Here is a 27,513-nt window from a genome sequence, read left to right as displayed (position 1 = left end):
GCTTGAGATGTTTTTCTTCAGTCTTACACTTGCTCTGTGAAGATTTTGTGTTTACGCCGCCTTTGCCTCATAATGATTTTGTAAGAACCCATCTGTTCCAGAATCATGCCTCAGCAGGCATGTTGCTGATATTAGGGAAAGTCGGCTTTAATCTGCAGGGCATGGAAGTAGGCGTGTGAGTTCAGGGTTAACGTGTTGCTGTTGGAATTACAGTTTAATGAGGATTTCATCAACAGACTCTGATAATTGTAGAGCTCTTTTGCTCTGTTTTCAGTGTTTTTTAGCGAGTAAGGACTCTCAAGAATAATAGAGTTTAAAGGTTTGTTGGTTGTGCTCAAACCGATTTTTGGGAATGCAGACTTACAGGTAATCAGTAGGTGTTGGCTCAGGTTGTGTGTATTACAGCAGTGAGAGGTAAAGGTGCAGCTGCAGAGGGAGTGGTGAGGTGCAGAAACAGCCGGAGGGAGAGTCGGAGGGTGGAACTGACAGAGGGGGGCGAGGCTGTCAGGGGGACAGGGAAATGAAGGAGTAAGCAAGATTGCTCCTGCAACCACTGATTCGTCCTCTCTGAGCTCGTCTGGCAGGGGAGGAAGGCAGGGATGGCTGCAGATAAACCGGAGGACGGAGCGAGGAGTCAGTGAGGGGGTGAAGCAAGAAGCCCATCAGCAGCCATTATTTATCGTCTCCATCTATACAAGGAAACCACTGGATAATTTATAAGCCTCTCCCTTCTCACTGTGTGTGAGAGAGGGAAGATAAGCTGAGCACTCACCATGCTGCTGAATGTTGCTGCTGCTGCGGTGTGGCTGCTGGCGCAGCTGGGCCCGGGCCTGTCTCTTCCAGCTGAGCATGACTCGGAGCCAGGCTTCACCCTCTGTGACGGCTGCTTCTACAGACAGACTCCTCCCCGGGGAGCCGCAGCTGAGCCGCCGCTGCACCGACACTGCCACAGACTGCCGGGAGGACGGGCATTCACCGCTCTGTCCAGGCCGACCTGTGACACGGCTGTCTGCTCGGCCTTCCATCTCAGCCATGGATGGACGGGGAAGGAGGAGCTGCAGGAGGGGGAGGCTGTGGTAAGGATACATTCATGTATTTGATAACATGAAATGAAAAAAGAAAATGGTGTCATTTAAAAGTCTAATCCCTCCGCATTTCTTCATAAACAGCTTTTAGGCACCACACTTTAATAGCATTCTGTGAAGTGTCTGTTTCTCTTTTTCAAGTTTTTCTTTGGACTCAGATATTGCTTCCAAAGGTGTTTTGTCAACCACAAACTTCAGTGTATCAAATTAATGTTTTATGTGGTAGATCAAGACAGAGTAATCTCTAATTCAGCTAAATCCTGGGCAACCAGCTGCCTTCTAGTGCATCTAGTTGTAATAAATCCTGTTGTTCCTTGAAGGCCTCAGCATCATAAAGACCAGCAGACAGGTCAGGGATAAAGAAGCAGAGATACGTTATAAAATAATACCCCATGTTTTGAAGATTTCACAAAGATTCAACCCATCATCTGAAAATGGAAAGAGTGTTGCAGCTCCAAACCTGTCCAGGCATGACACATAATCTCACTGATGAAAGCAGAGCATTTATCAGTGAATCACAGAGGATGGTAACTCTGGAGGAGCTGCACAGATCCAGAGCTCAGCCAGGAGAATCAGTTGACTGGATCAGCTGTGTCCTCCAGCGATCTGGACTTTATGGAAGAGTTGAAGTCCTGTTTGCAGAAACAATTAATCAGAATAATTGTGATGAATCGATTATTGAATAATCATCAACTAATTTAGGAATTAATTAATTGCTACTTGGAGTCTACAGACTCAAGAAAGGTGATATTGTTGAAAAAACAACATATTCAGATCAGTATTTAAGCCAAAACTTTACAAAAAATATATAGATTTTACATTTAAGATAAAAACACCTTTTAAAACATGTTTCACCCAAAACTGCTCAAGTGACATAGATTTAGCTTCACCAAGTTCAAATTCACTAAATAAATGCTGTTATTGCACTTTAGTCAATACAATTATTATTTTCTTTTTTAAAAAACAGAACTGAATTATTTAGTAACTTTTTCAAAATAATCATTAGTAAACAAAACACAGCAAACATGTGGAAGAAGGTCCTTTGGCCAAAACCTTCTTCTTCTGTTTTGCATTGTCCTGAATGCAAAACAGTATATGTGCTAGATAAATAACATCCCAAACGAACTGGCTGCATCATGCTGTGGGACTTACTAACCTGTTATCAGGGGTCTCAAACTCCAGTCCTCGAGGGCCGCAGTCCTGCAACTTTTAGATGTGCCTCTGCTGCACCACACCTGAATAGAATAATTAGGTCATTAGCAAGGCTGGGAGAACTGATCTACACAAGGAGGAGGTAATTAAGCCATTTCATTCCAGTGTTTTGTACCTGTGGCACATCTAAAAACTGTAGGACAGCGGCCCCCGAGGACTGGAGTTTGAGACCCCTGTGTTGGATGCTGCAAAAGATAATATATAGCTGGAGCTGCAGGAGACTGCATCCATTTATCGTGTGTTACTAGACACATCCCTGCTGCAACACACCTGAATGAAATCTCTGACATCAGCCTGTCTCCACGTTCTGTAAAACCTGATAATGAGTCATTCAAATGGTTCAGGTGTGTTGGAACAGAAATGTATATAAAAACTAAGAGAGCTCTCCGGGACCCGAGTTAGAGACTCCTGGTTTAGATCAAAGCATATTTATGCATAAAATTGACCCAGTTAAAGCCCAGATCTGTTGTTCATATTTCATCTGAAACTTTCTGAACCACCTGGAAGCAACAAAGGGATTATTGATCGAAAATATTTTAAAAAGGCATATTTATCACATTTATAACCCAAAAATCTTAACTCTGTCGTTTAGCCTTTGAAATCCTAAGAGCCGTATTTGCCCTCAGTCCAGCTAAATATGACCTATTTAGATCCACAAATGTTACATGACCTTTAAAAAGACAACTTACAATTTTTAGTAAATACCTACTTCAGAATATTTATTGTCATTGTTAAAGAACCCAATACCATATCTGTTTTTAGATTTTAAAATAAGGAAAAACATATAAATTTAGCTGTTTATTCTGTGGAATGACAAAAAAAGATGTGAAACAATGTCAGTAGTGTATTTAGTGACATTCTGTCATTGAAAATCAATTTATTACATAAAAAACAATGCCTCAAACCACAATTTGTTGTTAAATTTATATTTAAAACATTAGTTGATTCTGTATCATTTGAAGTCAGGGTTACTCAGAGCCATTGAGGAAAGTCCAAAGAGCTGAAGAAGCTAAATATAATTTCCAGCATATCAATAATCATTTAGGTCTGTTCATTAACACAACAGTCTACAAAGTTGAGAAAAGAGTCAGAAACTGATAATTAAGTGTCTTTTATCAGACTTCTAATTCAACAGGTCACCAGGATGTTAATTTACAAAGCTCAATAATGATGTACGTTTCTGTCCATTTCTAACCTGTATTTTATTGGCAGGTGATGTTTTCAGTCCCAGTGCAAACAGTTGGCAGATGCATGACTCAGATTTTAGAAATGCATTTTGGAGACATTCATGAGAAGATGAAGAAGTTGTGGAGGGAGAAAAATTAACCTTGCAGACTTTTTACATGCCTGGAAAGTTAAATATTAACAGAAGTATTGAATTCAAATAGTACACAATGCTGGAAAAATACTCAGGTTGGAACTTTTACAACAACAAAAAAAGTTTGATTTCCTGTAAAAGTAATAATTAATTTGATTCTCTTTTTCTTGGCAGACAGAGGAAGAACATGGTGTCAAAGTCGCTGTTCCAGCTCTTCTTAGAGGAGCAACAGAGGATCCATCTGACTCTCCGCTTCAACAGTGGGACTCGACAGTGGCGGCACTGATCCAGTCCAGCATCATTCCCAAGTGCGCCGCTTTAGGAGGGGGTGTCTACGTTCTGACAGGAGCAGGACGTCTAGGGGCAGCAGAGGATGGAGACGAAGCTTGTCAGGCCAAGCCGCTGTGGACGGCAGCGTGCTGCGCTCCTCCAGAGGGGAAGAGCGGCTTCAGTGTGGGGTTAATCAAAGAGACAGAAGAGGCGGAGAGGCAAGTGAGCATGAAGGAGCTGGAGGAGATGTTAGGGGTGGAGGAGCTGTTCTTTGAAGGCTGTGGGGGAGAAGACAGGGAGACAGCTGCAGCCGCAGAGGGGCTTCACACCGACGCTCTTCATACAAATGCCGCACAAACAGATGTGAATTCAGAAACTGTTGACCCACATGCAAAGGCAGACTTAGAGGAGAGCAGCAAAGATTCAATGCAGGAGGAAAGGGTTGGTGTTGATGCTAAATCGGAGGATTCTGACCTTTCAGAGGAAACCGCAGCAGAATCTGTAATTTCTGTCAGCAGCAGGGTGCAGCAGTACAGCGAATCTGTTCCTGAAGACGACTCAAACTCCACCAGCACTCTGCTCTACGTCCTGTCCACCACCCTGTCCATCCTGAAAGCTCCTCTCCGCCCCGTGTTCTCCACTGTCACAGAGTTTCCTGCTCAGGTGATGCAGCATAAGCATTAAATCCTGCCTTTTATTTTTGTTTTTAAGACACGGAGGCCTTCTGTCATTAGATACAACTCTCTACACTTATTGGCACCACTAGTAAAGATGTCGTAAAAGTCTTAAACATTTTTGGCGAAATGTACGACAGAGTATTAGTTAACAGATCTGGTATGGTTACATGGTTAGATTCCTCTCACACCCTTTTCTTCTTCAGGTGACTCATGTTCTTCAGGAAGATATAGGAGTCCTGTCCGCGCTGCCTGGCGACACCCTCACGCTGTTCCACCTCCTCACCTCTGACCTCCTCTCCTGGACGGGATCAGCTGGAGAAATGCTGCTCGGTGTTGGGGAGACGTGCTTCTCCAGTGTTTATTACTGTTCTTCGTCAATGGCGGAGGCCCTGCTGAGCAGCTGCCACACCGGCCTGACGGGCATGGGAACCCTGGCCGGAGACACAGTGGGGATTTTTGGTGGTGTTCTGGATAATAGCTGGTGGCTGACCAAGTTCTTTGGAGGGAAGCTGTGGGAGCAGACTGAAGGCTATGTGGGTACCATGGTGTCGGAGATGGGGGATCAAGCTCAGGCTGTGGGCGGAGGTCTGGGCAGGCTGGCCTGGAGAACCGGGAGCGGAGTGGGCAGCGTCTTCACAATGGGAGGAAATTTTATAATAGGGATGCTAAATGTGGTTTTTGGTGCCCCAAGAGAGGCATTTGGGAAGGAATCAGAGTAAAAGGGTGAAAGGTTTAGACAAAGCCATAAATAAAGTGTCTATATTCAGTTTTGGTTTGGATTTCACTTATGCAACCGGGAAGCTGAAAAGTTAAAACTTGATGTCATTTGATATGCCTTAGAAGAGTTTTCTTAATGTGATAAAGTTGAAATGTTGCACAATGTGCTATAGATCACTGTGGAAAGCTGGCTGTCCAAATAATCTGCTGCATCTGAGAGGTCTGATTTATAAAAACACACACTGTGCTTTGGGATCAAAAGGCTCAACTCAACTCCTGTGTCGGATTTTAGCACCTGTAAAGTTAAATAAAGTATAATGCTTGCTTACAATCCTAGCATGTTCTATTTTGTTAGTTTTTTGTTTTCATTATTGATACATAAAATCACAGTCATTTCATTCAAAATCCATACATTTTGAATAGCTGCTTAGTCCTCGTAAGGGTGCAGAGGGATGTTGGTTTCAAGGTGTCACTGGATGAGAAGGGGAGCTTACCCTGGACAGGTCACAGGTCATCACAGTGCAGCACAGAGACATTAAAGACGAATAGTGTGGCCAGCTAAACCTAACATGCATATTTTAGACGATTGGGGGAAGCTGGAAGACTTGGAGAGAATGCATACATCCATGGGAAAAACATGCTAACTCCACCCTGAAAAACCGGTGATTAAAAATTAGAGCTCAGGTCTTGCTCCCCCCTGTGGCGGGAGCGCGCATTGCAGCCAGAGGCGGATCCGACCATTCTCACGACGCTTCTGAGCCAATATCGGTAAAACGACTCACATAATCATGCTAAGGTCGTAACTTTTAATTTAATCGACAGCTGCGGTTAGAAAAACAACCAAAAAACTCTAAAATAAATAAATAAACCTTGTCTGGTGTGGAGTTCTTTGTTTTGTTTAATTTTTTGTGGCTTTTTCCAACTATTGTTATGTTCTCTTTAGCCTCACTGATTATCAATCAGGCGCCAAACACCGTCTTCCAACACATTGTGTGCATTTATAATGTTTTATTTTTGATGTAACAAAGATGGAAGCTAGATGGCGGGACCTGAAAAAAGACTTCTTGAACAGATTAAAGTAGGCTTTTTGACAAATTGCGTTCTAATGTAAAATTTGACAGATTAATGGATAAAATATATTCATATAATAATACGTTATTATTATTATTATTATTATTATTATTATTATTTGCTCTTAATTTGCCAAAGTTATGGGAGAACCAAATATTTATTTGAAATAATGTTTTCCCCCTCTACAACATGGGAGGTAAATAATTTACTTGTGTTTAAATGTATTTATTCCTCTCGCTATGCACAAAACATCCTGTAGATTTGGGAACATTTTCTCTTTATTTGCCAAAGGTATGAGGCGGGGACCAAATATTTCAGCTGTTTGAAATAATCTATCCCTCCTCCATAACTTACAAGTAATATATTTATCTGTAAGTCCTTAACTGTAGTTCTACCTGTCACCATATAAAAAGTTTTTTTTGTTTTTTTTAGACCTGGGAACATTTGCTCTTTACTTGCCAAAGGGGCGGGGACCAAATATTTCAGCTGTCTGAAATAGTCTCCATAACATTGTAACTAATATTTTTACTAAGAAAATAATATTATTAATAATTAGAATTGTTCTGTTTTTTTCTTATGATACCGCATCGGTAGACACTTAAAAAAACGACGTATTTTCTTTACATTCTTTATATTCTTTATATATATATATATATATATATATATTTAATTTTTATTATTTTACAGGAAGTTGTTGTTACGTTGCATCAGATGGCGCATGCGCAGAAGACCGAGCGGACTCATGTGGTTGTGTGTATGCTAACTAAGCTGAAGTCTCTCTGCTCCATTCAAAGGTATGGATTGCTTTTCTCTAAGCGCGTTTTCTCACAGGAAGCGCTACAACTTTGTTTAAAGACAGCGGGTTTGAAGCTGCAGCAGTACGGACAAAACCCAGAGTAAGAGTAAAAAAGTGAAGCTTTACTTTGACAGAGAAGCTAAGGCTAACTTAGCCTGCCTGGCAGGACTTCAGAGTTGACAGGTGGTGACAGAGATCAGCTTTTAAATCTAATAAAACAGAATGTAGAGGGTGTTAAAATCACCATGTTTTCCAGCTGTCAACGGGAGCAATATTGTATATAACCCATATTTTTAAAAAGTAGTAAATTTGAAACTTATTACCGGCTTTAACATAAGTCTATAAATATTGTCAGTATTTTTCTTTAGACTGGATAAACCAGATTGTTGCTGCTCAGCCGTGATACGTTTACAGGAAATGTTTGCGTGATTCAGTGTTGTGCCAAACTCCTGTTCTTCCCGTGTCTCCTCCAGAGATGGCCACCCTCTACGTGTCCCCTCACCCCGATGACTTCAGGAGTCTGCTGGCTCTCATCGCTGCTGAGTTTTGTCCATCATCTCGTCCTCGGATCATCTCGGAGGATCCGCCAGCTTCCCTGAATGCCCGCTCCAGACCCGCCCTGGCCCTGACCGCTGCCGGGGACGGGGACTCTGTCCTGAGCGGGGCCAGTGCTGTGGCATGGTACCTGGCTTTTCAGGGGAAGAGGGCTGGGGTGGATTCAAAGCAACAGAGCCAAGTGTGGCAGTGGCTCAGCTTTGCAGACAACGAGCTCACCCCAGTTTCCTGTGCCGTGGTCTTCCCTCTGATGGGAGTGATGGGCGTAGATAAAAAGGTAAGCAAAGGCGTGTTGTGAATTTAGATGCAGTATTCTTTCCTCTTTAATATTTTATTTTATAAGGGCTGGGCGATGTGGCTGGAAATCCTATCACGATGTAAGCGCTTAATGTCAGTCGATATCAATAATTATTTTTTGTTTCAAAGTTCTGAAATACAACCAACTGGTGTTGAGTTCTTTCCTCTTGAGCTGCTGTTCAGTTTCTCCTTTCTCTCCACACTGTTGTTTATTTTGAAGCAGTTATGAGGCACAGTGGCAAAACCTGAAACTTCTGCTGTGCAAGTTACTGTAAAGGTTGTTGCTAGGTAGCCAAAGAGTAAGTAACTTAGTTGAGCCCAGCCACCCGGGCCACAGACTGTTTGTGCCGCTGCCATCAGGCAAGCGGTACAGGAATATACGGACTACAACAAATAGACTGAGAAACAGTTTCTTCCCCACAGCCGTCAGAGCCATTACTCCCTGCCGCCCCCCCCTCCCACACATATCATAACCTCGCAGTCACACATACATATCCCCCACCCCCACACAGTCATATTGTTCTGCACTTTGCACTGTCACATCATCTGTACTTTGCCATAATTGGACCTGCTGCTACTTCTTTGGATGGTTGAGTGCCTTTAGTTAATTTAGTTGTATATATTGTTATTATTATTGTGTGTTTGTTTATTTTTACTGTATATATTTGACCTTTTGCACGGGAGCTGCAATGGAAATTTCGTTGAATTCTGTTCAATGACAATAAATGCTATCTATCTATCTATCTATCTTAATCTAGAGGTTGAGTGGCTAAAGCCTTTCCTCTGCCTACATCCCCCAGAATGCTGTGCGGTTCAGAATCAGAGTTCAGTGAAAGTATTGAACAATCTATCAAATGTATTTTCTATTGATATTGATATATAACTACTTTTATATATATTATTATTGATTTGTTGCCCAGCTCTACTTTCTAGACCCATCATATGACACAGATAGAGAAATATCCAAAAGACTCACTGCTCTAACATCTTTACCCAGAAAAATTTAAGCTCGATTGGAGATTCTCAGTCCGATTTAGATGTTTTATTTTAAACCATGAATATACTTTGATCTAAACCATTGGACTGTAGCTCTGGCTGTATATTCAGGGTTGTTGACCTATTGGAAGACGGCCCTCTGCCTCTTTTGGATTGTCTTAAAGATTGTCTTCCAGGATTGCCCAGTGTTTAGCTAATAGTTTCAGTTTTTGTTCCACATGTTTGTTCTGTCGCTTCATGGCTTTTGGCTAACTGCAAACAGGTTTCCTTTAACACTAGCTTTCTTCGTTCCACTCTTCAAGAAAGGCCGGATTTATGGAGTGCATAACAGAGTATTTCACACCTGTGTCATAAATCCCTGCAGATAGGATGAGCATATTGATTGCTTCTCTATATAATGCTCTCCTTGATCAGCCTTTCAGTCCATGTGGTGCTGGTAGATTTGCAGTTTTGCTCCACTGTTTCAGATGATGGATTGCTCTTGATTTTATTTAGGGTCATCAGAGTAAAGGGGGCTGAACACACATGCACACAGAAAGTTTGAAAGCCATGCATCAGTTTCCTTCCACTGTTTTTGTGGAAGAAGCTTCTATTGCTCATTAAAGTGAGTAACAAATGCTCACCGTTATGGTTGTGATGAGAAGAAACGTGGAGCTGCATGAGATTCAGAGCTGGGTAGTAACTAGTTACAATTACTTGAGGAACTTTTTGGAAAAAAATACTTTTAGGAGTATTTATACTATGCTGTCATTTTAACTTTTACTTTAATTTTACTATGAAGTGTCACTACTCTTGAGTAAAATTTTGGAATACTCTACCCACTGTGAGGAACTTTACTGAATGAAGAACAAGCTTGTTGCTAGGTAACCAGGCTTGATTGCCTAGGTTACCCTGAAAGCATACACAACCTGTAGGTGTGTGTATGTAAAACACACACACACACCTACAAATTTTGTTCAAGTTCCATAAGTTTTATATTAAAAGAAATTGATTGGGAAAAATTTAGTTTTTGCCTGATATTATTCTGTAATTATGGTATTTATATTAAGTCATATTAATTATTTTAATTTTCTTTCAAATACAAAACAATCCACATAGCTTTGAATTTTGGTTCATCTGATGATGTAATTTTTAAACATTAAATGATTGAACACTTGCGCGAGTAGCCTTTAAACCAAATCCTTTTGCAGTCTTGAGTAATTTGTTGGACAGCTACTTTTTAATTTTATTTGAGGAAAAAATATATATTGAAGTCTCATTTGTACTCTCAGTTGAGTACAATTTTGGGTACTCTATCCACCTCTGATGAGATTAGATTGTCTGAATTCTCTTCTTTAACCCTTTACTGATTTTCAGCTGCAGCAGAGTTCGCGGGCAGAACTCATGCGGGTTCTAAAGGTTCTGGATCAGGCCTTGGCACCGAGAACGTACCTGGTGGGAGAGAGCCTCACTCTGGCTGACATGGCCGTTGCTACAGCTATTCTTCTGGCGTTCAAATATGTACGTATGCGGCGCTACCCTATGCTAAACGCTTCTCCCTGCTTGGTCTTTTTCTGTTTTAGTATAATGTTTTATTTTCAGGCGTTGGAGCCTTCAGACAGGAAGGCAGTGACCAACGTGACCAGATGGTTCACAACCTGCATCAACCAGCCTCAGTTCCTGAAGGTGCTGGGAGAGATCACTCTTTGTGAGAAAGTGGGACCAGTAACAGCAACACCGAATGCTGCTGGAAAAGCTGCAAATGTCACTGTGGACTCCAACAATTCTGCTGCTAATGGTAAACCGAGTCCTCCACAGGCATTCAGAAATATTAAAGGAATATTTTGAGATTTGCAGCAATGTTTATCTCTGAATTGCCTTATTAATTTTCACCTGCAGGTCCACCAAAGACGGAGGCGCAGCTGAAAAAGGAAGCAAAGAAGAGAGAAAAATTGGAAAAGTTTCAACAGAAGAAGGAAATGGAGGCAAAGAAAAAGACACAACCTGCAGCAGAGGTACAGAAAATTAATAATATTTGAAAGAGTGTTTTTGTAATTTCAAAAAGCGTCAAAATGTACATTACACAGATGACTTGATAAATGCTTTGTGTTTGGTCCTTGCTGCTTTCGTCTTCCAGAAAAAGGCAAAACCTGAAAAGAAAGAGCTTGGAGTGATTACATACGACATTCCTACAAACCCCGGAGATAAAAAAGGTAGTTTGAACATCGCAGATCTGGTCATTCTTCATCTTTTTAAATTTTATTTGACACATTAAAAAACTGAAATACATCATAGCTACAAGACTTTCCTGCTTGCATTCAAATACAGTCAGGAACAAAGAAGAATTGAGACCAAACTTCATTAATTGTTCTGAGTATTTTTCTTGCAGTAGGAGTTGGTAATTATCCTGGAAATTAAGTTTTACTTTCTCCCAACCCGCAACAAGAACACAAATCGCTTTCCTTCTTTAATCATTTTGTATGTTATAAATTTGTACACAAAACCCTTTTTAAAATTTACATTAAATTCTCATAGCAAGATGCAGGGAGTCCATGCTCTTTACTCGATAGTCAAATTGCCATCGAGTATATTCCGATAAAATTTTAATTATATGGGCTGTCATGTGTTATCTTGATGATCCTGACATGTTGTTCCTCTCCGTTTTGCAGGACTAATGATTATTTTCACCATATGATATGAATTGTTTAGAGAGTTTAACGTTTCTCTGTGACCTCTGGTTTTAGACGTCATCAGTGCGCTTCCTGACTCGTACAGCCCTCAGTACGTGGAGGCTGCCTGGTATCCATGGTGGGAGAAGCAGGGCTTTTTCAAACCTGAGTTTGGTGTAAGTGTGTCCCTCTTCTTTGTTTATGCCAACTCTGGATCAGAACATTTAATCAATAACTCTAATCTCCTACATTTTATAGAGGAAGAGCATCAGTGAGCCGAACCCTCGTGGCATCTTCATGATGTGCATCCCTCCTCCAAACGTGACCGGATCTCTTCACCTGGGTCACGCTCTCACCAACGCCATTCAGGATTGTTTGACCAGATGGTAATTTATACTTCACTGCCTTGTAACTGGAAATATCAAAGCAGTGTTTCAGTGAAATTGTGAATTTTAAAGGGCACCAATTATGCAAAATTCACACTTTGCATGATTTTGTTCTTCCATTTCGGTTTCTACTGGTTCTAAAAACATCCGAAACCCTTAAAAAAACACCCTGCTGTTGTTTCGGCAATAAGTTCATGTTTTTAGGTGTTTGGAAAATGAGATGTTCCAAAAACCTCCTGAATGTACGGTTACAAATCAGCAGACAATTCCCATCACCTAGCAACCCCAGCAAAGCCCAGCCTATTACCTAGCAACCCAAATGGAGTTCCAACACGTTTGGTCAGCTGGTTTTACCGCTATATGCGCTTTGCAATGGCTGCTGGAAAACACAAGCGTTTTATTGTTGTCTTACCATTCAGAAACCACTTGTTGGTTGTACAGGAAGCTCTACTTTTGATTGATTGATTGATTACTTTTATTTAAGTGTCACTTACCAGTGGTCCCCAGCCCTCATGGGCTTTTAAGATAATCCACATACAAAACCTACCAAACAAAATGGCTGCAGAAATACTATTACATCTTTAAATCTTTAAACTCAACCATCATAGAGCTCTTATGTTTTTTTCCAAGCTTTACAGACAAAAGTACATTCAAGTACAACCAAGAAAATCTTAAATCAGAATACGGAGGACAGTAATGGACAAAATGCTGCTCATCTTAAACCACATTAAGGTCACACAAAACACTGACTCTCTCCTCAACAGGGAAACCTTTATACCTATTTTATGCCACTGTGGGCACAAAGGGGCTGCTGCTTTCGAGATTATTTAGCTTTCCATAGGGCCCAGTACAATACTTTTCCTTAAGCTGAATATAATTTTTCAGTTTTGTTTTCCCATAGATGTTTCCATTGTTCTTTAATGTCATTTAAATGTACATACTTTTGAAGAATTTAAATTGCACTATAGTCTATTCATGAAATGTATTTTAAATCAATTAAGTTTTTTTCAAAGATGCATGATTGTATAACTTCGCATCTGTTTGCAGCCATTTTCTCATGTGAGTGAAAACGTTGAGTTGGGGGCGTGGTCAGCAGCAGCTTACTTGGATTTAAAGTGACAAGATTCAGTAAAAATAGGCAAAACTGGGCAGAAAGCTCACTGAGACGTCATGAACATGTTTAGTATATAGACGTATCCTAACCTGTTCAAGGAAGCGTAACAGGTCACCTTTAGAGTTGTAGTGAGCTGATGAGGTCCTTCTTTAGGCACAGGATGCGGGGGGAAACCACGCTGTGGAACCCGGGCTGCGACCACGCCGGCATCGCAACGCAAGTCGTGGTGGAGAAGAAGCTGAAGAGAGAGAAAGGTCAGAGCCGCCACGATCTGGGCAGGGAGAACTTCATCCACGAAGTTTGGAAATGGAAGAACGAGTGAGTCTAAATACCAGCTGAAAGTTGATCCAAAACGACTTTTAATAAACAGGTAATGAAAATGAACTTTCTCCTCTGAAGGAAGGGGGACCGTATTTACCACCAGCTGAAGAAGCTGGGCTCCTCTCTGGACTGGGACAGGGCGTGCTTCACCATGGACCAGAAACTGTCCTACGCAGTGCAGGAGGCCTTCATCCGCATGCATGACGAAGGAGTGATTTACAGGAGCAAGAGGCTCGTCAACTGGTCCTGCACACTGAACTCCGCCATCTCTGACATAGAGGTCAGTTTGAACCTGTCCTCATTTCTCTTTGCTTTAAACTGCTTGTGATGTTGACATATACCGTGTGAAAAGTTAAATAACCTTTTTATTTTTCTATTCCGTTCCAGCTTTATCTATAAAGCACTTTAAATACAATGCAGTTGACCAAAGTGTTGTATGCCTTAACAAAGAATAAAAACACAGCAAGTACATTAACAGTAACTGTAAAAACCACCAATTCAAGCTGAAAAATTAAGCTTTAAGAGAAGACTTAAAAACATGAATAGTCTGACATTAAATCAGAATACATTTTTTCTGCTTTAGGTCAGTCAGTTACTAAAATTAATTCAGTTTGTTAAATCAGTCACACAAAGTCATGTGACTTTTGTTTTCTTTTTTAAGAAAGGAGTGTTATTCATCATATATTCAAAATGTAAAAATGATCTTGTATGTTTGCTGTATTAAAAGAAAAGCATCTAGTTTTCAAATTCTTTTAGGCTCAGTTGAACTAATTTATTCTCAGCTATGAGAACATAATCCAGGTCACTTTCTTTTAAAATGCTTGCTATATTTAGCAGAGTTTAATAAATTAGAGATTTAGGTGCAGCAAAGTCGGCTTTTCAGTAAAAGTCTCTGGATAAGGGATGTGCTGTGGTGGCGCAGAGGTTAAGCACAACCCACATAAGGAGGCCTTAGTCCTCGACGCGGCTGTCGCAGGTTCGATTCCCGGCCTGGCGACCTTTGTCGCATGTCTTCCCCCTTCTCTCATTACCCACTTTCCTGTCAATTAACTATCAAATAAAGGCCACTAGAGCCAATAAAACCTTTAAAAAAAAAAAAAAAAAAAAAAAAAAGTCTCTGGATAAACTTGGTTCTACTCATTATAAAAGCTTGGTCATAAAAATACAGATAACTTTATGTCAAATTAAACATTTTCCATTATGAGAAAATCATGTCAGTAATAATTTTACCTTGACTAGTAAATAAAAAGTCTCATGAACAAATTTGTACGATTCTTGACCTCAAATGATTAACTGTGTTTGAAACTAATTTAATTGAACTCTGTCATTTTAAACACTTAGAGAACTTGTGCATCTTATTCTAGTTTAAAAATCAAGTGAAGCTGTGGGAAAGAACGACTCTAATCCATCATTAGAAGTTATCCTGACCTTCATGCCTGCGATGAGTGGCTGAGTGGATGTAAATTTGTTACCAGAGCTGTAAATGTGCAGATGGAGACAAAATGAAACCTGATTCCAGCCCGTCCTCTGTCGGTGCTGGTCACAGTGTTCTCTCCTCAATAAACCTTTAATATTTGTCTTCCAGGTGGATAAAAAGGAGCTCGGTGGCAGAACTCTGCTCCCTGTGCCCGGCTACAAGGAGAAAGTAGAGTTTGGGGTCTTGGTGTCCTTCGCTTACAAGGTGGATGGATCAGGTATATAAAGTGGAGCAGAACAGATGATTTTAGCGAAGACGCCGTGTCCCACCGTCAGTAAATTCCCTGAACTTGATGTTCCTCAGATGAGGAAGTGATCGTGGCCACGACCCGTATCGAGACGATGTTGGGAGACACGGCAGTGGCCGTCCACCCGGCTGACCCCAGATACCAGCATCTGAAGGGAAAAGCCGTGCTGCATCCCTTTTGCGAGCGCAAGATGCCGATAGTCTTTGACGACTTTGTGGACATGAATTTTGGAACAGGTAAGTTTTTGTCACAGAGAAAAGAGAAGAAGTAATCACAAAGTTGTTCAGCTGGGCCTTTTGGCTCATTACAGTTGTCCTTTTCTGTCCCTCTCCACCCTCTGCGTTCAGGTGCTGTCAAAATCACCCCAGCTCACGACCATAATGACTACGAGGTCGGAGAGAGACACAATCTGGCCTTCATCAACATCTTGGATGAAAATGGGCTGCTCATTAACGTGCCTCCTCTCTTCCTGGTATAGTGTCTCATTAGCTCTGTTCCTCCTGCAGCGAGGGCATTTTCTTTGTGACACTTAGCCAGCTCGGCTCAGGGAAGCCATTTTGACTCAGACTTTCTCACTTTCACCTCCTCTGTCGGTCCCAAAGGGCATGAAGCGATTCGAGGCCAGAACAGCCGTCCTGCAGGCGCTGAAGGACAGAGGCCAGTTTAAAGAGATCAAAGACAACCCCATGGTTGTGCCCGTCTGCAGGTAGAGCGCAGACTATTTTAAAATTTATGTCTCCCATTTAGGATGATTTCCTAACCTTTGCCCTTTGTCCTCTCAATCAGCCGTTCAAAGGACGTCGTGGAGCCGCTGCTGAAGCCTCAGTGGTACGTCAACTGTAGAGAAATGGGCAAACAGGCTGCAGACGTCGTGAGGGAAGGGAAGCTCAAGATCATCCCCGATCACCACCTGAAGACGTGGTTCAACTGGATGGACAACATCAGGTAGAGCTGTTATTTACATGACCAATCAGCTGAAAGGGAGAAAATCCTTGTCAAGATTCGTACCTGCAGGTTCAAACCAAGGTCATTGTAAAACTATCAAAACTGAACATTTACCGAAATAAGTAAAAACTGTAATTAGTGGGGAAAAACTATAATTTACTGGAACTGTATTGTGTGTTTATAAAACTAACTAGAACATACTGAAATTATTGATATAATATTCTTTGTTTTTTGTTGATGAATCTATTTATTATCCTTAGAACTGATGTGAAATAACTCAAACTCACACATAAGCAATCGAAGTAAAGTTTTACCTGTAGTTTCTTTGTATCTGTAACAAAAAACTAAAATTGTAGCTTGTGTGTTTATTTTTTACAAACACAAATTATTATCTATTGATGCACAAAGATAAAATTCTCAGCCATTATTCCTTTACAAGGTTACAAAAGTCAGTTTGTAACCTTGTGATTTGCAGGTGGAAAATACCCATGACTGGAATTTGTGCTCATACTGGTTTGGCAGGAGAGGATTTGCCTCAGATTTTAATCTTGGAAACTCTTGGAACAAAACAGAAACCTGCAGTCTGTTGTTTACATGTGGAACAACCAGATCTCTGTTTGATGATGCTTGATTATTAAAGGTTTAATGTTTACGAGAAGAATTTAGCAAATGTAGCTTCAGCCTGCTATGTCAAACTCATTTTCATTTTGGGCCACATCACAATCAAGAATGTCTTTAAAGGTCCGTTTGTGGCAGAATGTGTTGGGAAAACTATCTCTTAATAAACAGCTGAAGCTGCAGTTGGTGAGAACTTCTTTACATTAAACAGTACTAAAGATGTTTTCATTTTTATCTAATTTGGCACAAAACAAATACATTTAAAAAAACACAGCTGTTATCTTTAAGATTCTACTTTTACAGTCCAGAGGGCCACATAAAATCTTCTGGCAGGACAGATTTGGCCCGCGCTTCCTTGAGTTTGACACACGTGACTTAAACCATTTGTAATTTTTTGGATTCACTAAATCTGGAAAAGTTTGTAACTATGAGACAGGAAATTTGTGCAAAACTTTGCTTCTTTTTTTCAGAAGCAATTTCTCACAAATTGTCGACATCTTGTTTCAAAAATCAATAATTTAAGAGCCGTTTTAAATTCTCCTCCATGTTTTTTTGTAGAGACTGGTGTATCTCCCGGCAGCTGTGGTGGGGTCACCGTATTCCTGCCTATTTCGTCACCTTAAATGATCCCGCTGTGAAACGCGGCGAGGTAAACTGACATCTATCGCTTCTTTCTGCTGTGGAGGGTTTTAGATGACAGGCGAAAGCTATTTGCATCAGTATTGCTCATATCTTGCGGGTTTTTTTATCTCCAGGACATGGATGGTCATTACTGGGTGAGTGGTAGATCAGAGGAGGAGGCCAAAGAAAAAGCAGCAAAACGCTTCAATGTGTCTGTGGATAAAATTTCCCTCCGGCAGGGTGAGATTTACTCGTTTAGCTCGTTCAGTATCTCGGTTATCCGGTCTGCAACCACGCAGATTCACCTAATTAATTCAGTTTAACCAACGATTTGAGCAGATGAGCTAACCTTCTTCTGCTCTCGTGTTTCAGACGAGGATGTTCTGGACACTTGGTTCTCGTCCGGCATTTTCCCCTTCTCTATTTTCGGATGGCCTAATGAGGTAAGACTCGTCTGACTCTGTACCGATGCAAATGCCACAAAGGCTGCAGTCTCCTCCGCAGTAGATAAGGAGCTGTAAAGCAGAGCTTATAAACCGGGAGTGCCTTCACCTCGATTCTGAGTTCACCTGTAACTTTTATGAAGACAATAAACAGGTTCATGTCCACTTCATGAACCTCTCGTAAAATGTGACTTTGAGAGTGTCCTCATGGTTCAGACCCAGGACCTGAACGTGTTCTACCCCGGCACCCTGCTGGAGACGGGCCATGACATCCTGTTCTTCTGGGTCGCCCGCATGGTGATGATGGGCCTGAAACTGACGGGCAAGCTGCCCTTTAAAGAGGTGAGGCCGGCCGACCTTTAGCGACCTTCAGCAGGAGGATGATCAGCCTGAATGATGATGGCGTCGATCCTCAACAGGTTTATCTGCACGCCGTGGTGCGGGACGCTCATGGGAGGAAGATGAGCAAATCCCTCGGGAACGTCATCGACCCGCTGGACGTCATCACCGGGATTTCCCTGGAGGTAACTGTCGCTAATGTCGTTACCCATAATGCTTCAGGAGTCGTTCTCTATGAGGTTTCTACTTAAAGGGATGGGTCACCATCACCAGACGAGGAAGATAAAAAATAAATAAATATACATTTATAGCAGGTCATGTGGACGTCCGTCCATCCATCCATCCGTCCATCCATCCATCCATCCATCCATCCATCCATCCATCCATCCATCATTCTTTATCATCCGTCCGTCCATCCATCCATCCATCCATCCATCCATCCATCATTCTTTATCATCTATCCATCCATCCATCATTCTTTATCATCTATCCATCCATCCATCATTCTTTATCATCCATCCATCTATCCATTAATCCATCCATCATTCTTTATCATCCATCCATCCATCCACCCATCTTCCCCATTTCTAACCTTTTAATGCATCTTTCCATTCACCTATCTCTGTCCATAAATCCATTTGTTCAACTTTTCATCCATCCATCTTTTGCTTCACTCATCTATCCCTTTGCATTTCCATCTGTCTGTTTCTGCCTGTGTGTCTCTTCATCCAGTCATCTATTGTCTTTTCATCCATCCATCTGGCAGTCTGTCTCTCTATCAATCTGTCTGTCCTTCCCTACCTGTCCATTTTTATCTGTCCATCCATCTGTTGGTTTATATATCAGACAATCTGTCCCTCCACTCGTCCGTCCTTCCTTACGCTCAGTGTTTTCTGCAGATTTCACATTTAAACCTGTACCTCTACTGAAACCTCAGCCAATAAATTCAGTTAAATTTGGCATTTATTCTATAGAAATTGGCTGGAAAGGACTGGGACCTCTGGAAAATTGAGTCTGGAGTTTTGTCTATTAAAAAAAAAACATGCAGAGATCCCTCAGACACAAACACACAGAGATAAACTCCTTGTCTTTGTCTCCCAGTTGGGTTTTTTATTTTTACATGTTCTCTACAAGCTCCTTGGCCCCCTGAAGCCCATACTCTTATAAAAAGCTTTATTAACCACCTCCTTCTGCTTCCAACAAGCTTTTATTGAAGCCATCAATCTCTCCTACAGTTATTCAGTCAGCTGGAGCAGCACTGTCCTCTAGGGGGCACTGCTTCACTTGCAGTAAACTGAACTTTACCCTTTATGATGTTTTTCCTTATAAAAGCTTTACTCATTCAGGGAAGCAGCGGGTATCGAAAAGTTTTCCACATTATTGTGTTAGCAATTTTCATAACACCCTAGAAACATTTGAGTGTGAAACATTCCCTTTGAACAGCAGTTGGGATTTAGTTTTGCATTTTAGGATTATTACTGTATTTTCCACAAATTAGAACTCCGCTTCCTAAAATACACAGCTGGAGCAAAAAAAAAAAAAAGTCACACTAATATTTCCTTTAAACCGCCTTCAGCTTTGATTGCAGCGTGCTTTCACTCAACATTTGTTACCATCCAGTGCTGCTGTTGGAGCAGACAGTAGGCATCACTTTGGAAGAGGGTAAATCCGGACTCATCAGACCACATGATCTTCTTCCATCATTTTAGAGTCCAATTTTTATTCTACTTTGCAAATTGAAACCTTTTTCCTCCTGTTGGCCTCAGTGGTTAGTGGGTTACTTATGGCTGCACATCTGTTCAGTTGCAATCTCTTGACTTCCTGTCACATTGTGTCTGTGGAAATGCTGTTACTTTTACTATAAACAGTCCTGAGTGCTATTCGTTTTTTTTTTGTTTTTGATGACACCAAACGTTTAAGTGATCATCGATCACTGAGGAAAAAAAGTGAAATAAAAAATCCTGAATGACAGAGATGGTTGTTCCCCACTATCCTTACAGTTTTCATGAATGTGTTGGACTGCTCTCAACCCAGTTTCACTTTCTGCTTCCTCTGCTTGATGCCAATTATTTGACAATTCTTAGACAAACCAAAATCTTTTCCTTGACTAGTAAAATACATTGAAATTAGTTGTAATTTCAACTAATTACAACTAATCTATATTTTCATCTGTCACAAGTAAAGAATGAAATCTGGAAAACATTTTTCAATTTGCTGTTTAGCATTTCCAGACCTGGAGCCCCTGAAATTGGATTTATATTATTAAAATTTGTTACTCCTCTTCCTGTAGGGTCTTCATGCCCAGCTGACGGACAGTAACTTGGATCCTGTAGAGGTGGAGAAGGCGAAGCAAGGCCAGAAGTCAGACTATCCAAACGGCATCCCAGAGTGTGGGACAGATGCTCTCCGGTTCGCATTGTGCGCCTACACCAGCCAAGGTGAAATCCCTCACAGAGTTTCTTATTCTCTCTTTGACGCCCGCCCAGTTTGTCATAAAAACCAAAAAATAAATACAAAAACATCACTGCTGTTAGAATAGGTGGAAACATTTATGAAATCCTGCCTTACTAAATCATCATGTGCGTCTTTTTTTTTTTCTCCCAGGAAGGGACATCAACCTGGATGTCAACCGCATCCTGGGGTACCGTCACTTCTGCAACAAACTGTGGAACGCTGTGAAGTTTGCAATGAAAACACTTGGAGACAACTTTGTTCCCTCAGAAAAAGCCCAGGTGAGATCATGAGACAGAGCGAAGACAGGTGGCAGGTGATGAATGCAAATATGTTTTATTGTTTATTACTGCAGCAGTAGATCTTCTGTGTTGTTTATTTGGATTTCTACATGCTAAACGGCACATCTGTTCAGCTGTCTGGAGAGGAGAGCGTGGCAGACAGGTGGATCCTGTCCAGGCTGAGTGCGGCTGTGGCTCTGTGTGACGATGGCTTCAAGGCCTACGATTTCCCAGCCATCACCACCGCCGTCTACAACTTCTGGCTCTATGAGCTCTGTGACGTCTACTTGGTAAGAGCCGCTACTTTTAGTTTATGTCAGAAGAGAGAGTAAAGATGTGTAAAAAGTGTTAAAATAAATCCAACTTTTGCAGCGGTGGCATTAGGGCTGGGCAATACGGCTTAAAAATAAAATTTACACGTTTTTTGTCCATATCCGATTACAGTTTTCAAAACAAATGGCAGAAATGTCCTCAAATAGTAGCTTTTATTTCATTTATCCCTTCTGTGAGTTGTACGACAGAATATTAGGGCCAGGCTTTGAGAAGTTTTGCTTAATTGTGAGAATGTAGTGATAAAATGCACTTTTGTCAGAAAAAGTTTCTTAAAATTAAGATAAAAAGCTCCGATAGAAGAAATCTGATCAGTTCAGTCCGAGTCGTTCCTTTACAAAAGACACACAACCTTAATCAATTTAACATTCAGTTTAACATTTTGCAGGATAAACCTGGACATAAGTCTATTTATAACTTTTTTGTGTGTAAGCTTCTCAGATTACACACATTAACAAAGTCAAATGAAACTGATATAAATTAATTGTGCTGGTTTGTGCAGCTAAAATAATTTTGTAGCACAGATGATTATCGACACCAAATTAGTTTGATTTTGTAAATGTGGGAGAGGTTGTTGACCTTTGATGACTTTTTAAAGTGATAGCGACACAAATGACAAATGAAAAAAACTTTTGCTGCTCAAACATTTGACACAAATTTCGTTTGATTTGAAAGCGATGACTGCGTAAGAACAAGCGGGCGTAGACGCTGGGTGGATGGATTATGGGCCATAACAAAGCCTTTGTATTGCAGGAAAGTGTGAAGCCGGTGTTCATTAAAGCAGACGAAGACAGCGCCACCCAAAGGCAAGCCGAAGTATGCAGGCAGACCCTTTACACCTGTTTGGACGTGGGTTTGCGTCTTCTTTCCCCCTTGATGCCCTTCGTCACTGAGGAACTCTACCAGAGGTTACCTCGACGGAAACCTCAGGCTGATCCACCCAGCATCTGCGTCACGTCCTACCCAGACACCACAGAGGTAAAACACAGAGCTACTAGTAGGAATTAAGTTAATCTCGACTTTAGATTGTGCAGTTTGTTTGCTAGCGATGTGCTTCTCTTTGCTTTTTGAGCCAAAAGTGTTCCTGTAATGCCCTTCTTGTAGTTTTGCTGGAACAGCGAAGAGGTCGACCGCGACATGGAGTTCATCATGACGGTGGTCAAGACTATCCGATCTCTGAGGGCCGACTACAACCTGACAAAGACCAGAGCCGACTGTAAGAAAGCAGAGACTCTTAAAACTTCTTTTTATTCAAATTTACTTTCGAGGCTTTCACTTTTTATCCACAATCTCTTTTGTTGGTTTTTTGGAAGCATGCTGGGTGGCTCTCTCTGCCTCCGCTGACATGAATAGAGGTGGTGGGAAGTAATTGCATAGTTCAAGTCCTGCACTTAAATAAAGTTGAGGCACTTAGCACCATTACTTCTAGATTATATACTCCTTTATTTCTCTCACTCCCACACATTTTTTAACATGAATGTAGCTTAAATTTTAAGTGCATATTGTTGCATTAAAGCTTAACCTAATGTCACTTGCTGACTAAAATCTGCCCTGTGTTTCATCTTCTAGGCTACCTGCAGTGCATAGATGCTGCAACCGTGTCTCTGCTGCAGAAATACAGCCTGCAGATTCAGACCTTGTCCTACTCTCAGGCCGTCATCCCTCTGACAGCCGACCAGCCGGTCCCAGAAGGCTGCGCTGTGGCTATCGCTTCTGACAGATGTACTGTCAACCTCATGCTCAAGGTGAGAGCCCAGTAATCCGACTCCTCCTTTGTGCTGGAAATGGGTTAACGCGCTTGGATTTTTAAGTGCTTTAATGTGCTCCAAATTGAGACCGCAGAGACCGTCACTGTGATCCGAGTCAGTGCATTTAAAGGCAGCCCTAATGTCGAATTTGTAAATAGGTTTGACAGAGTAGACAGTGGGTTTGAAAAGCCTGCACAGCCGTGTTAAGATGCCAGGTTTTTGTGATGTAAAACATGAGGAGAAGGTGAATTTCAGGAGCTTTTTCTGCCTTTCCTGGGTATAAAACCGTCCAACAGAAAATACAAGGAAGAATCTTTCAGAGGGAAACATGAAGATAATCGATTCCATAAAATCCATTCCAGCGTGCCTCTCGACAGCCGACCAGACCGGGTTTCTTCTAGTCTTTTTATTAATTTTGAAGGGATGATCGTATCATCTCTACATGATGACAGTCTGCTCTGTGTTGCATAAGATCTCCAGCTTGGGAAATTATTTTTTAGCCATCTCCGGACTGATTCCTGTGCCAGTGAGATTCCTCTGGTGGCTTCTGTTCAGATTGTGGCTTTTGTTGCGAAATGCAAATAAGTAAATGTTGTAAAAATCTTCCTAGAGCAGCAGGTGTGACTGACTAATGCTTAGCTTGAGTTTGAATGTGATCGTTGAAGGATAAGCAAAGTAATGCAGCCACATTATTTTGTTTCTTTCTTTTTTTACCTCTCGTGTCAAACTAAAAGCCTGGGGGCCAAATCTGGCCCACCATATAGAGACACAAAACATTTTTTTATCTGTATTCTGCCAAATTACAAAAAAAAATTAAATGTTATTCAAATTTAAGAAGGGTTAATGAATGCAGACACCTAATATTTTAACGGTTTAATGGGTAGTTTTATTGATACATTTTGCCACAACCATCCCTTTTGTCATCCAGTTTTTGGTAGAAAGAGAGAAAAACGATAAATAATGCAAATGGAAATTATTGAGTTTGCTTTAATTTATCATGTGATTAATTGATTTATTGCTATAAATAAAGCATGTCATACAGGCCTAGCAGTATGACATGCTAACAGCTCAGTTTCTGGGCAGAAGATGATATTAAACAGTAACATGTCCTGCATGACACCCTCAGTTGTTGCCAAGCTGCTAATCCACCTCATTTGCTTTTGCTGCTCCTGATTAAACTCTGTATGGTTAGAAAGCAGAGAGACGTTGGAGTTGAGGAGATATGATAATAATCGGTCCTCTGTATAGACTATGACCTCCACAGTTTAATTGTCCACAGTAAAGGTGTTTAAAATCTCTAAATTAAATACATTTTTAATTCAGAAGCTTCTGAAAAATGTACAAAAATGTTTTATTTGAGAACAGTTGTTAAATAATTTTAATTCTGTTTCACCAAAATAGCCGATCATATCGGTGAAATCTACACAATAATAAGCATTTTCTCTTATTTAGGCTTTCAGTTTTCTAACTACCGAGTAAGGTAGAGAAAGAAAATCACCAACACCTGCATCAGCTTCTGTTAGTATGAGATGATGCTACTGCAGCCGCAGAAGAAACTTTTTAAGGCTTTCTACACCCACAGCAAGGAGTGGTATCTAGGGGTCGCCTAGTCTCCATAGCAACCATTTATGTTCATGCTTTTGTGCACTTCTTTATGAGTTCCTAACATAAGGCAAGTGAATAACACTCGTAGCCTCCTAATTATGGCACCTGCTGGTGGGCGGGAAAATTTAGATGCGGAAAAAATGGAGAAATGTAAAGATCTGGGTTAGTTTGACAAGTCAGATCTGGTGCTGTGGCCTCGTTCGGCACAATAATGTTCCCTACTACATGCGGGAAGTGGGAATACAATTAAAATATAATACTTTATTTATACCAAAGGGAAATGAAATAGTCTGAGCAATAGTCCGGAGGCAAAGTCGTGTTGACTTTGCCTCCGGCCTCTCCGGACCTCAGTGAATTTCTGAGATGTGGTGGAAAAACCATGAAGTTCTGCTTCAGTGCAAAATTAAGTTGTTGAAAAAGAGAAAATAATTTTGTCCGTTTTACAGCCCGTCAGAAGAAGCCTCTGACTGAAGACACTTTATTGTATCTATTATGTTAAAAAAAACAATCTATTAAAAAAATACTTAATTGATACCGAAAGGAAACTAGATTATATAAATATGCCCCTGTTACAAATGTTAGTTTATATTAAGCTTCCTTCGTTCAACTTCCAGAAAAATCCCTACAGCAGAAACAATGTTTTTATAAAACCTTGAGCTGTTTGGCTCTGATGCTGCATCTGTCCTGTCTAGTGGACATTTTGTGTCTCCAGTCCATTCTGCTGTCTAGGTCCGTCGTGTCCAAACGTTTTGAAACGGAGACCAAAAATATCCAGTTGAAAGTTCTCTAGGGACCATAATCTTTTATATATTATTTGCTTTACCTGCTAAATAAACAATAAACTAAACAGAATATTTTAAGAAAATAAGCAAAGCGGTCATATTTCTCTAGACAAGGGAAAATTAAATCGGTAGCAAACTATGTCCAAAATTTTTTTTTTAGCTTTTTTCTGGATTTTTTTGTGTCTTTTTAGCAACAAGAACAGGATCTGTTGCTAAATTCTTGCTTTCTCTTTACCAAATGTATTAAATGTGTGAGACCAAGTCTGCATTTTAGTAAAAAGCCTCTGGAGGTTTTTGGTTCCTATTACCAATAAATTAACTGGATGAATAAATTATGTTGCACCTCACATTTTCCATTTCGAGATTTTGTCTATTTTATTATTATTATTTTTTAATGCCATTGAAAATGTAATCTTCCACTGTTTTTAAATGTAGATCCACATCTCCTGCCTGAACTGGAAAAATAAATGTGCTTTTATTCTTGAGCTGTAATCAAAGAATCATTCCCAGTGCCGTAAACGGTCTCACTTTGGACACTCCTGGTCTCGGTGAACATTATATTATTAACCAAAATATTTTAGCTTATTTCTGTTTATCTTAATGGCAGGTAATCCATTCCTTGACAGCTTTGGTCTGTTGTGGTAGCAATAGAGACACTGTTAGGCAGGTGGTCATAATGTTTTGCCTGGAAAAGTGTGAAAAATCCCTCTAAAAGTTTCAAGTCAAGTTGAACTTCACCTGTCGGTAAAGTGTGTCTAGTTTTGCCGCATCCTCTTGTTATATTTGTGTAAATTAGGCTGAATATGCAACAGATGGGCTGACATTTTCCATATGTTTTTCTGTTGTTAATCAGCTGAATGCTCCATTGCAGCTCAGACAAATTACATGACAGCACTAACACGGCCCTAAATGCATAAACACACATCATCTGTATGCTAATCAAGGCATACATTCTCCGATCGCTGCGCCAGTATTTTACTCTCGCTTCCAGAGCTGAAATTACCAGATGATTTAAAACTGTTGTCCTCCTCCTCACGTCGTCCCCCCACACCTCCCATCGCAGGGTCTCATTGATGTGGAGAAGGAAGTGACTAAACTGATGACAAAGAAAGGTGACTTGGAGAAACAGATGGAGAAGCTGGGAGAGAAGATGGCGAAGAATGATTACAAGGAGAAGGTGCCGGCGAAGGTGCAGGAGCAGGATGCGGAGAAGGTGACAAAAAGAAATTGACTTGCAGGGTTCCTGAAGCTGCAAGACTCGTGAATCCCCGGTAAATAACGTCTGCTTTCCTCCTCTTTCCTCCACAGCTGCGCCAGAGTCAGACCGAGCTCCAGAAAGTGACAGAAGCCATGGAAAATTTCAAGAAAATGATGTAACTTTCCTCATTGTGTGAATCAGGATTCAGTTTGTTTTTCATGTCATTGTGTTGATTTTTTTCCAATCAGACTCTAGTATGAAAGGGACTAAATAAAGCTCTTAATACCACAATGGGTTTCAACTATAGGCTGGTTATTTTTAATCTGATTTATTTGTATGTCTCCTGTTAGCTACGGGGTTAATTAAAAAAATAAAAACAATTTCTATTTTACACTTTAAAACAAAAATATTCTAAGCTAATTTAGTAGATATTTTTGTCTGACAAACAGTTGGTAGCCCCGTTTCATTTCTAACATGTTTCATTGAGTGAAATCTGCCAATGCTAGCACTTCATCAGTCTTAAAGCTAGAGTATGTAACTTCCATAAAAATATATTTTTTACATATTTGTTAAAATTGAATGAGTTATCTAGAATGTTGTGACGGTAAGGTATGAGACAAATAATCTGTGAAAAAAATCAAGTTCCTCTCTCCTCCCAGCACTAACAAGAAACAGTCAGGAGGGTCTTATTGCTGTCAATCACCCTCATGTAAGTGCTGTTTGTCCTCTCCATCCCTTTTCTCTCTGCTATGCTACAGTAGCATTAACCTCAAACTGCCCAATTTGATATTTTGAAAATAAAGTTGTTTGATGGGAACACACCAGTTTAATATATATATATATATAAAGTTTTGATGCTAGGATGAGGGTTTTTTTTGTTTTGGGCCATATCAAAATTTATATATTTTGCAAAACTGCAATGGAGACGCTTCCTGGTCACATGATCGATGACTGCATGTTAGCGC

At 40.7% G+C, this 27,513-nt stretch overlaps 2 protein-coding genes across 3 annotated transcripts; both read left to right on the top strand.

Moving 5' to 3' along the window:
- The first annotated feature begins 488 nt into the window (after positions 1-488).
- Positions 489-5,615, top strand: LOC116717140 (uncharacterized). The gene is made up of 3 exons (XM_032558275.1): positions 489-1,076; positions 3,790-4,548; positions 4,766-5,615. The coding sequence occupies exons 1-3, from the start codon at positions 774-776 to the stop codon at positions 5,279-5,281; spliced, it is 1,578 nt and encodes a 525-aa protein (XP_032414166.1). The 5' UTR covers positions 489-773; the 3' UTR covers positions 5,282-5,615.
- A 1,428-nt stretch (positions 5,616-7,043) lies between these two features.
- Positions 7,044-26,839, top strand: vars1 (valyl-tRNA synthetase 1). Of its 2 annotated transcripts, none has more exons than XM_032558352.1 (28): positions 7,044-7,144; positions 7,620-7,978; positions 10,351-10,494; positions 10,576-10,771; positions 10,873-10,988; positions 11,111-11,186; positions 11,718-11,818; positions 11,901-12,028; positions 13,296-13,460; positions 13,542-13,743; positions 15,049-15,157; positions 15,244-15,423; positions 15,535-15,659; positions 15,790-15,893; positions 15,974-16,132; positions 17,309-17,399; positions 17,506-17,611; positions 17,744-17,814; positions 18,031-18,156; positions 18,234-18,338; positions 20,444-20,591; positions 20,758-20,885; positions 21,020-21,175; positions 21,969-22,193; positions 22,320-22,431; positions 22,785-22,960; positions 26,414-26,563; positions 26,659-26,839. In XM_032558352.1, exons 2-28 carry the CDS (start codon positions 7,622-7,624, stop codon positions 26,725-26,727), a joined length of 3,825 nt encoding a protein of 1,274 aa, XP_032414243.1. In that variant the 5' UTR covers positions 7,044-7,144; positions 7,620-7,621; the 3' UTR covers positions 26,728-26,839. The 2 variants fall into 2 exon arrangements, with proteins under 2 accessions (XP_032414243.1, XP_032414244.1); XM_032558353.1 differs by lacking the exon at positions 7,044-7,144 and adding an exon at positions 7,226-7,246.
- The last annotated feature ends 674 nt before the right edge of the window (positions 26,840-27,513 follow it).

The sequence above is a fragment of the Xiphophorus hellerii genome, chromosome 3 (assembly GCF_003331165.1).
Source record: "Xiphophorus hellerii strain 12219 chromosome 3, Xiphophorus_hellerii-4.1, whole genome shotgun sequence".
Lineage (NCBI taxonomy): Eukaryota > Metazoa > Chordata > Actinopteri > Cyprinodontiformes > Poeciliidae > Xiphophorus > Xiphophorus hellerii.
The sequence above is the reverse complement of the archived record's forward strand: the minus strand, read 5'-3'. Positions and strand labels throughout refer to the sequence as shown.

Coding starts and splice junctions, on each gene's coding strand:
- LOC116717140 (XM_032558275.1), top strand. CDS start 774: ATGCTGCTGAATGTTGCTGCTGCTGCGGTGTGGCTGCTGGCGCAGCTG. Junction 1,077..3,789: donor TGCAGGAGGGGGAGGCTGTG/GTAAGGATACAT, acceptor TTTTCTTGGCAG/ACAGAGGAAGAACATGGTGT. Junction 4,549..4,765: donor TCACAGAGTTTCCTGCTCAG/GTGATGCAGCAT, acceptor TTTCTTCTTCAG/GTGACTCATGTTCTTCAGGA.
- vars1 (XM_032558352.1), top strand. CDS start 7,622: ATGGCCACCCTCTACGTGTCCCCTCACCCCGATGACTTCAGGAGTCTG. Junction 15,660..15,789: donor ACGTGCCTCCTCTCTTCCTG/GTATAGTGTCTC, acceptor TCGGTCCCAAAG/GGCATGAAGCGATTCGAGGC. Junction 16,133..17,308: donor AACTGGATGGACAACATCAG/GTAGAGCTGTTA, acceptor GTTTTTTTGTAG/AGACTGGTGTATCTCCCGGC.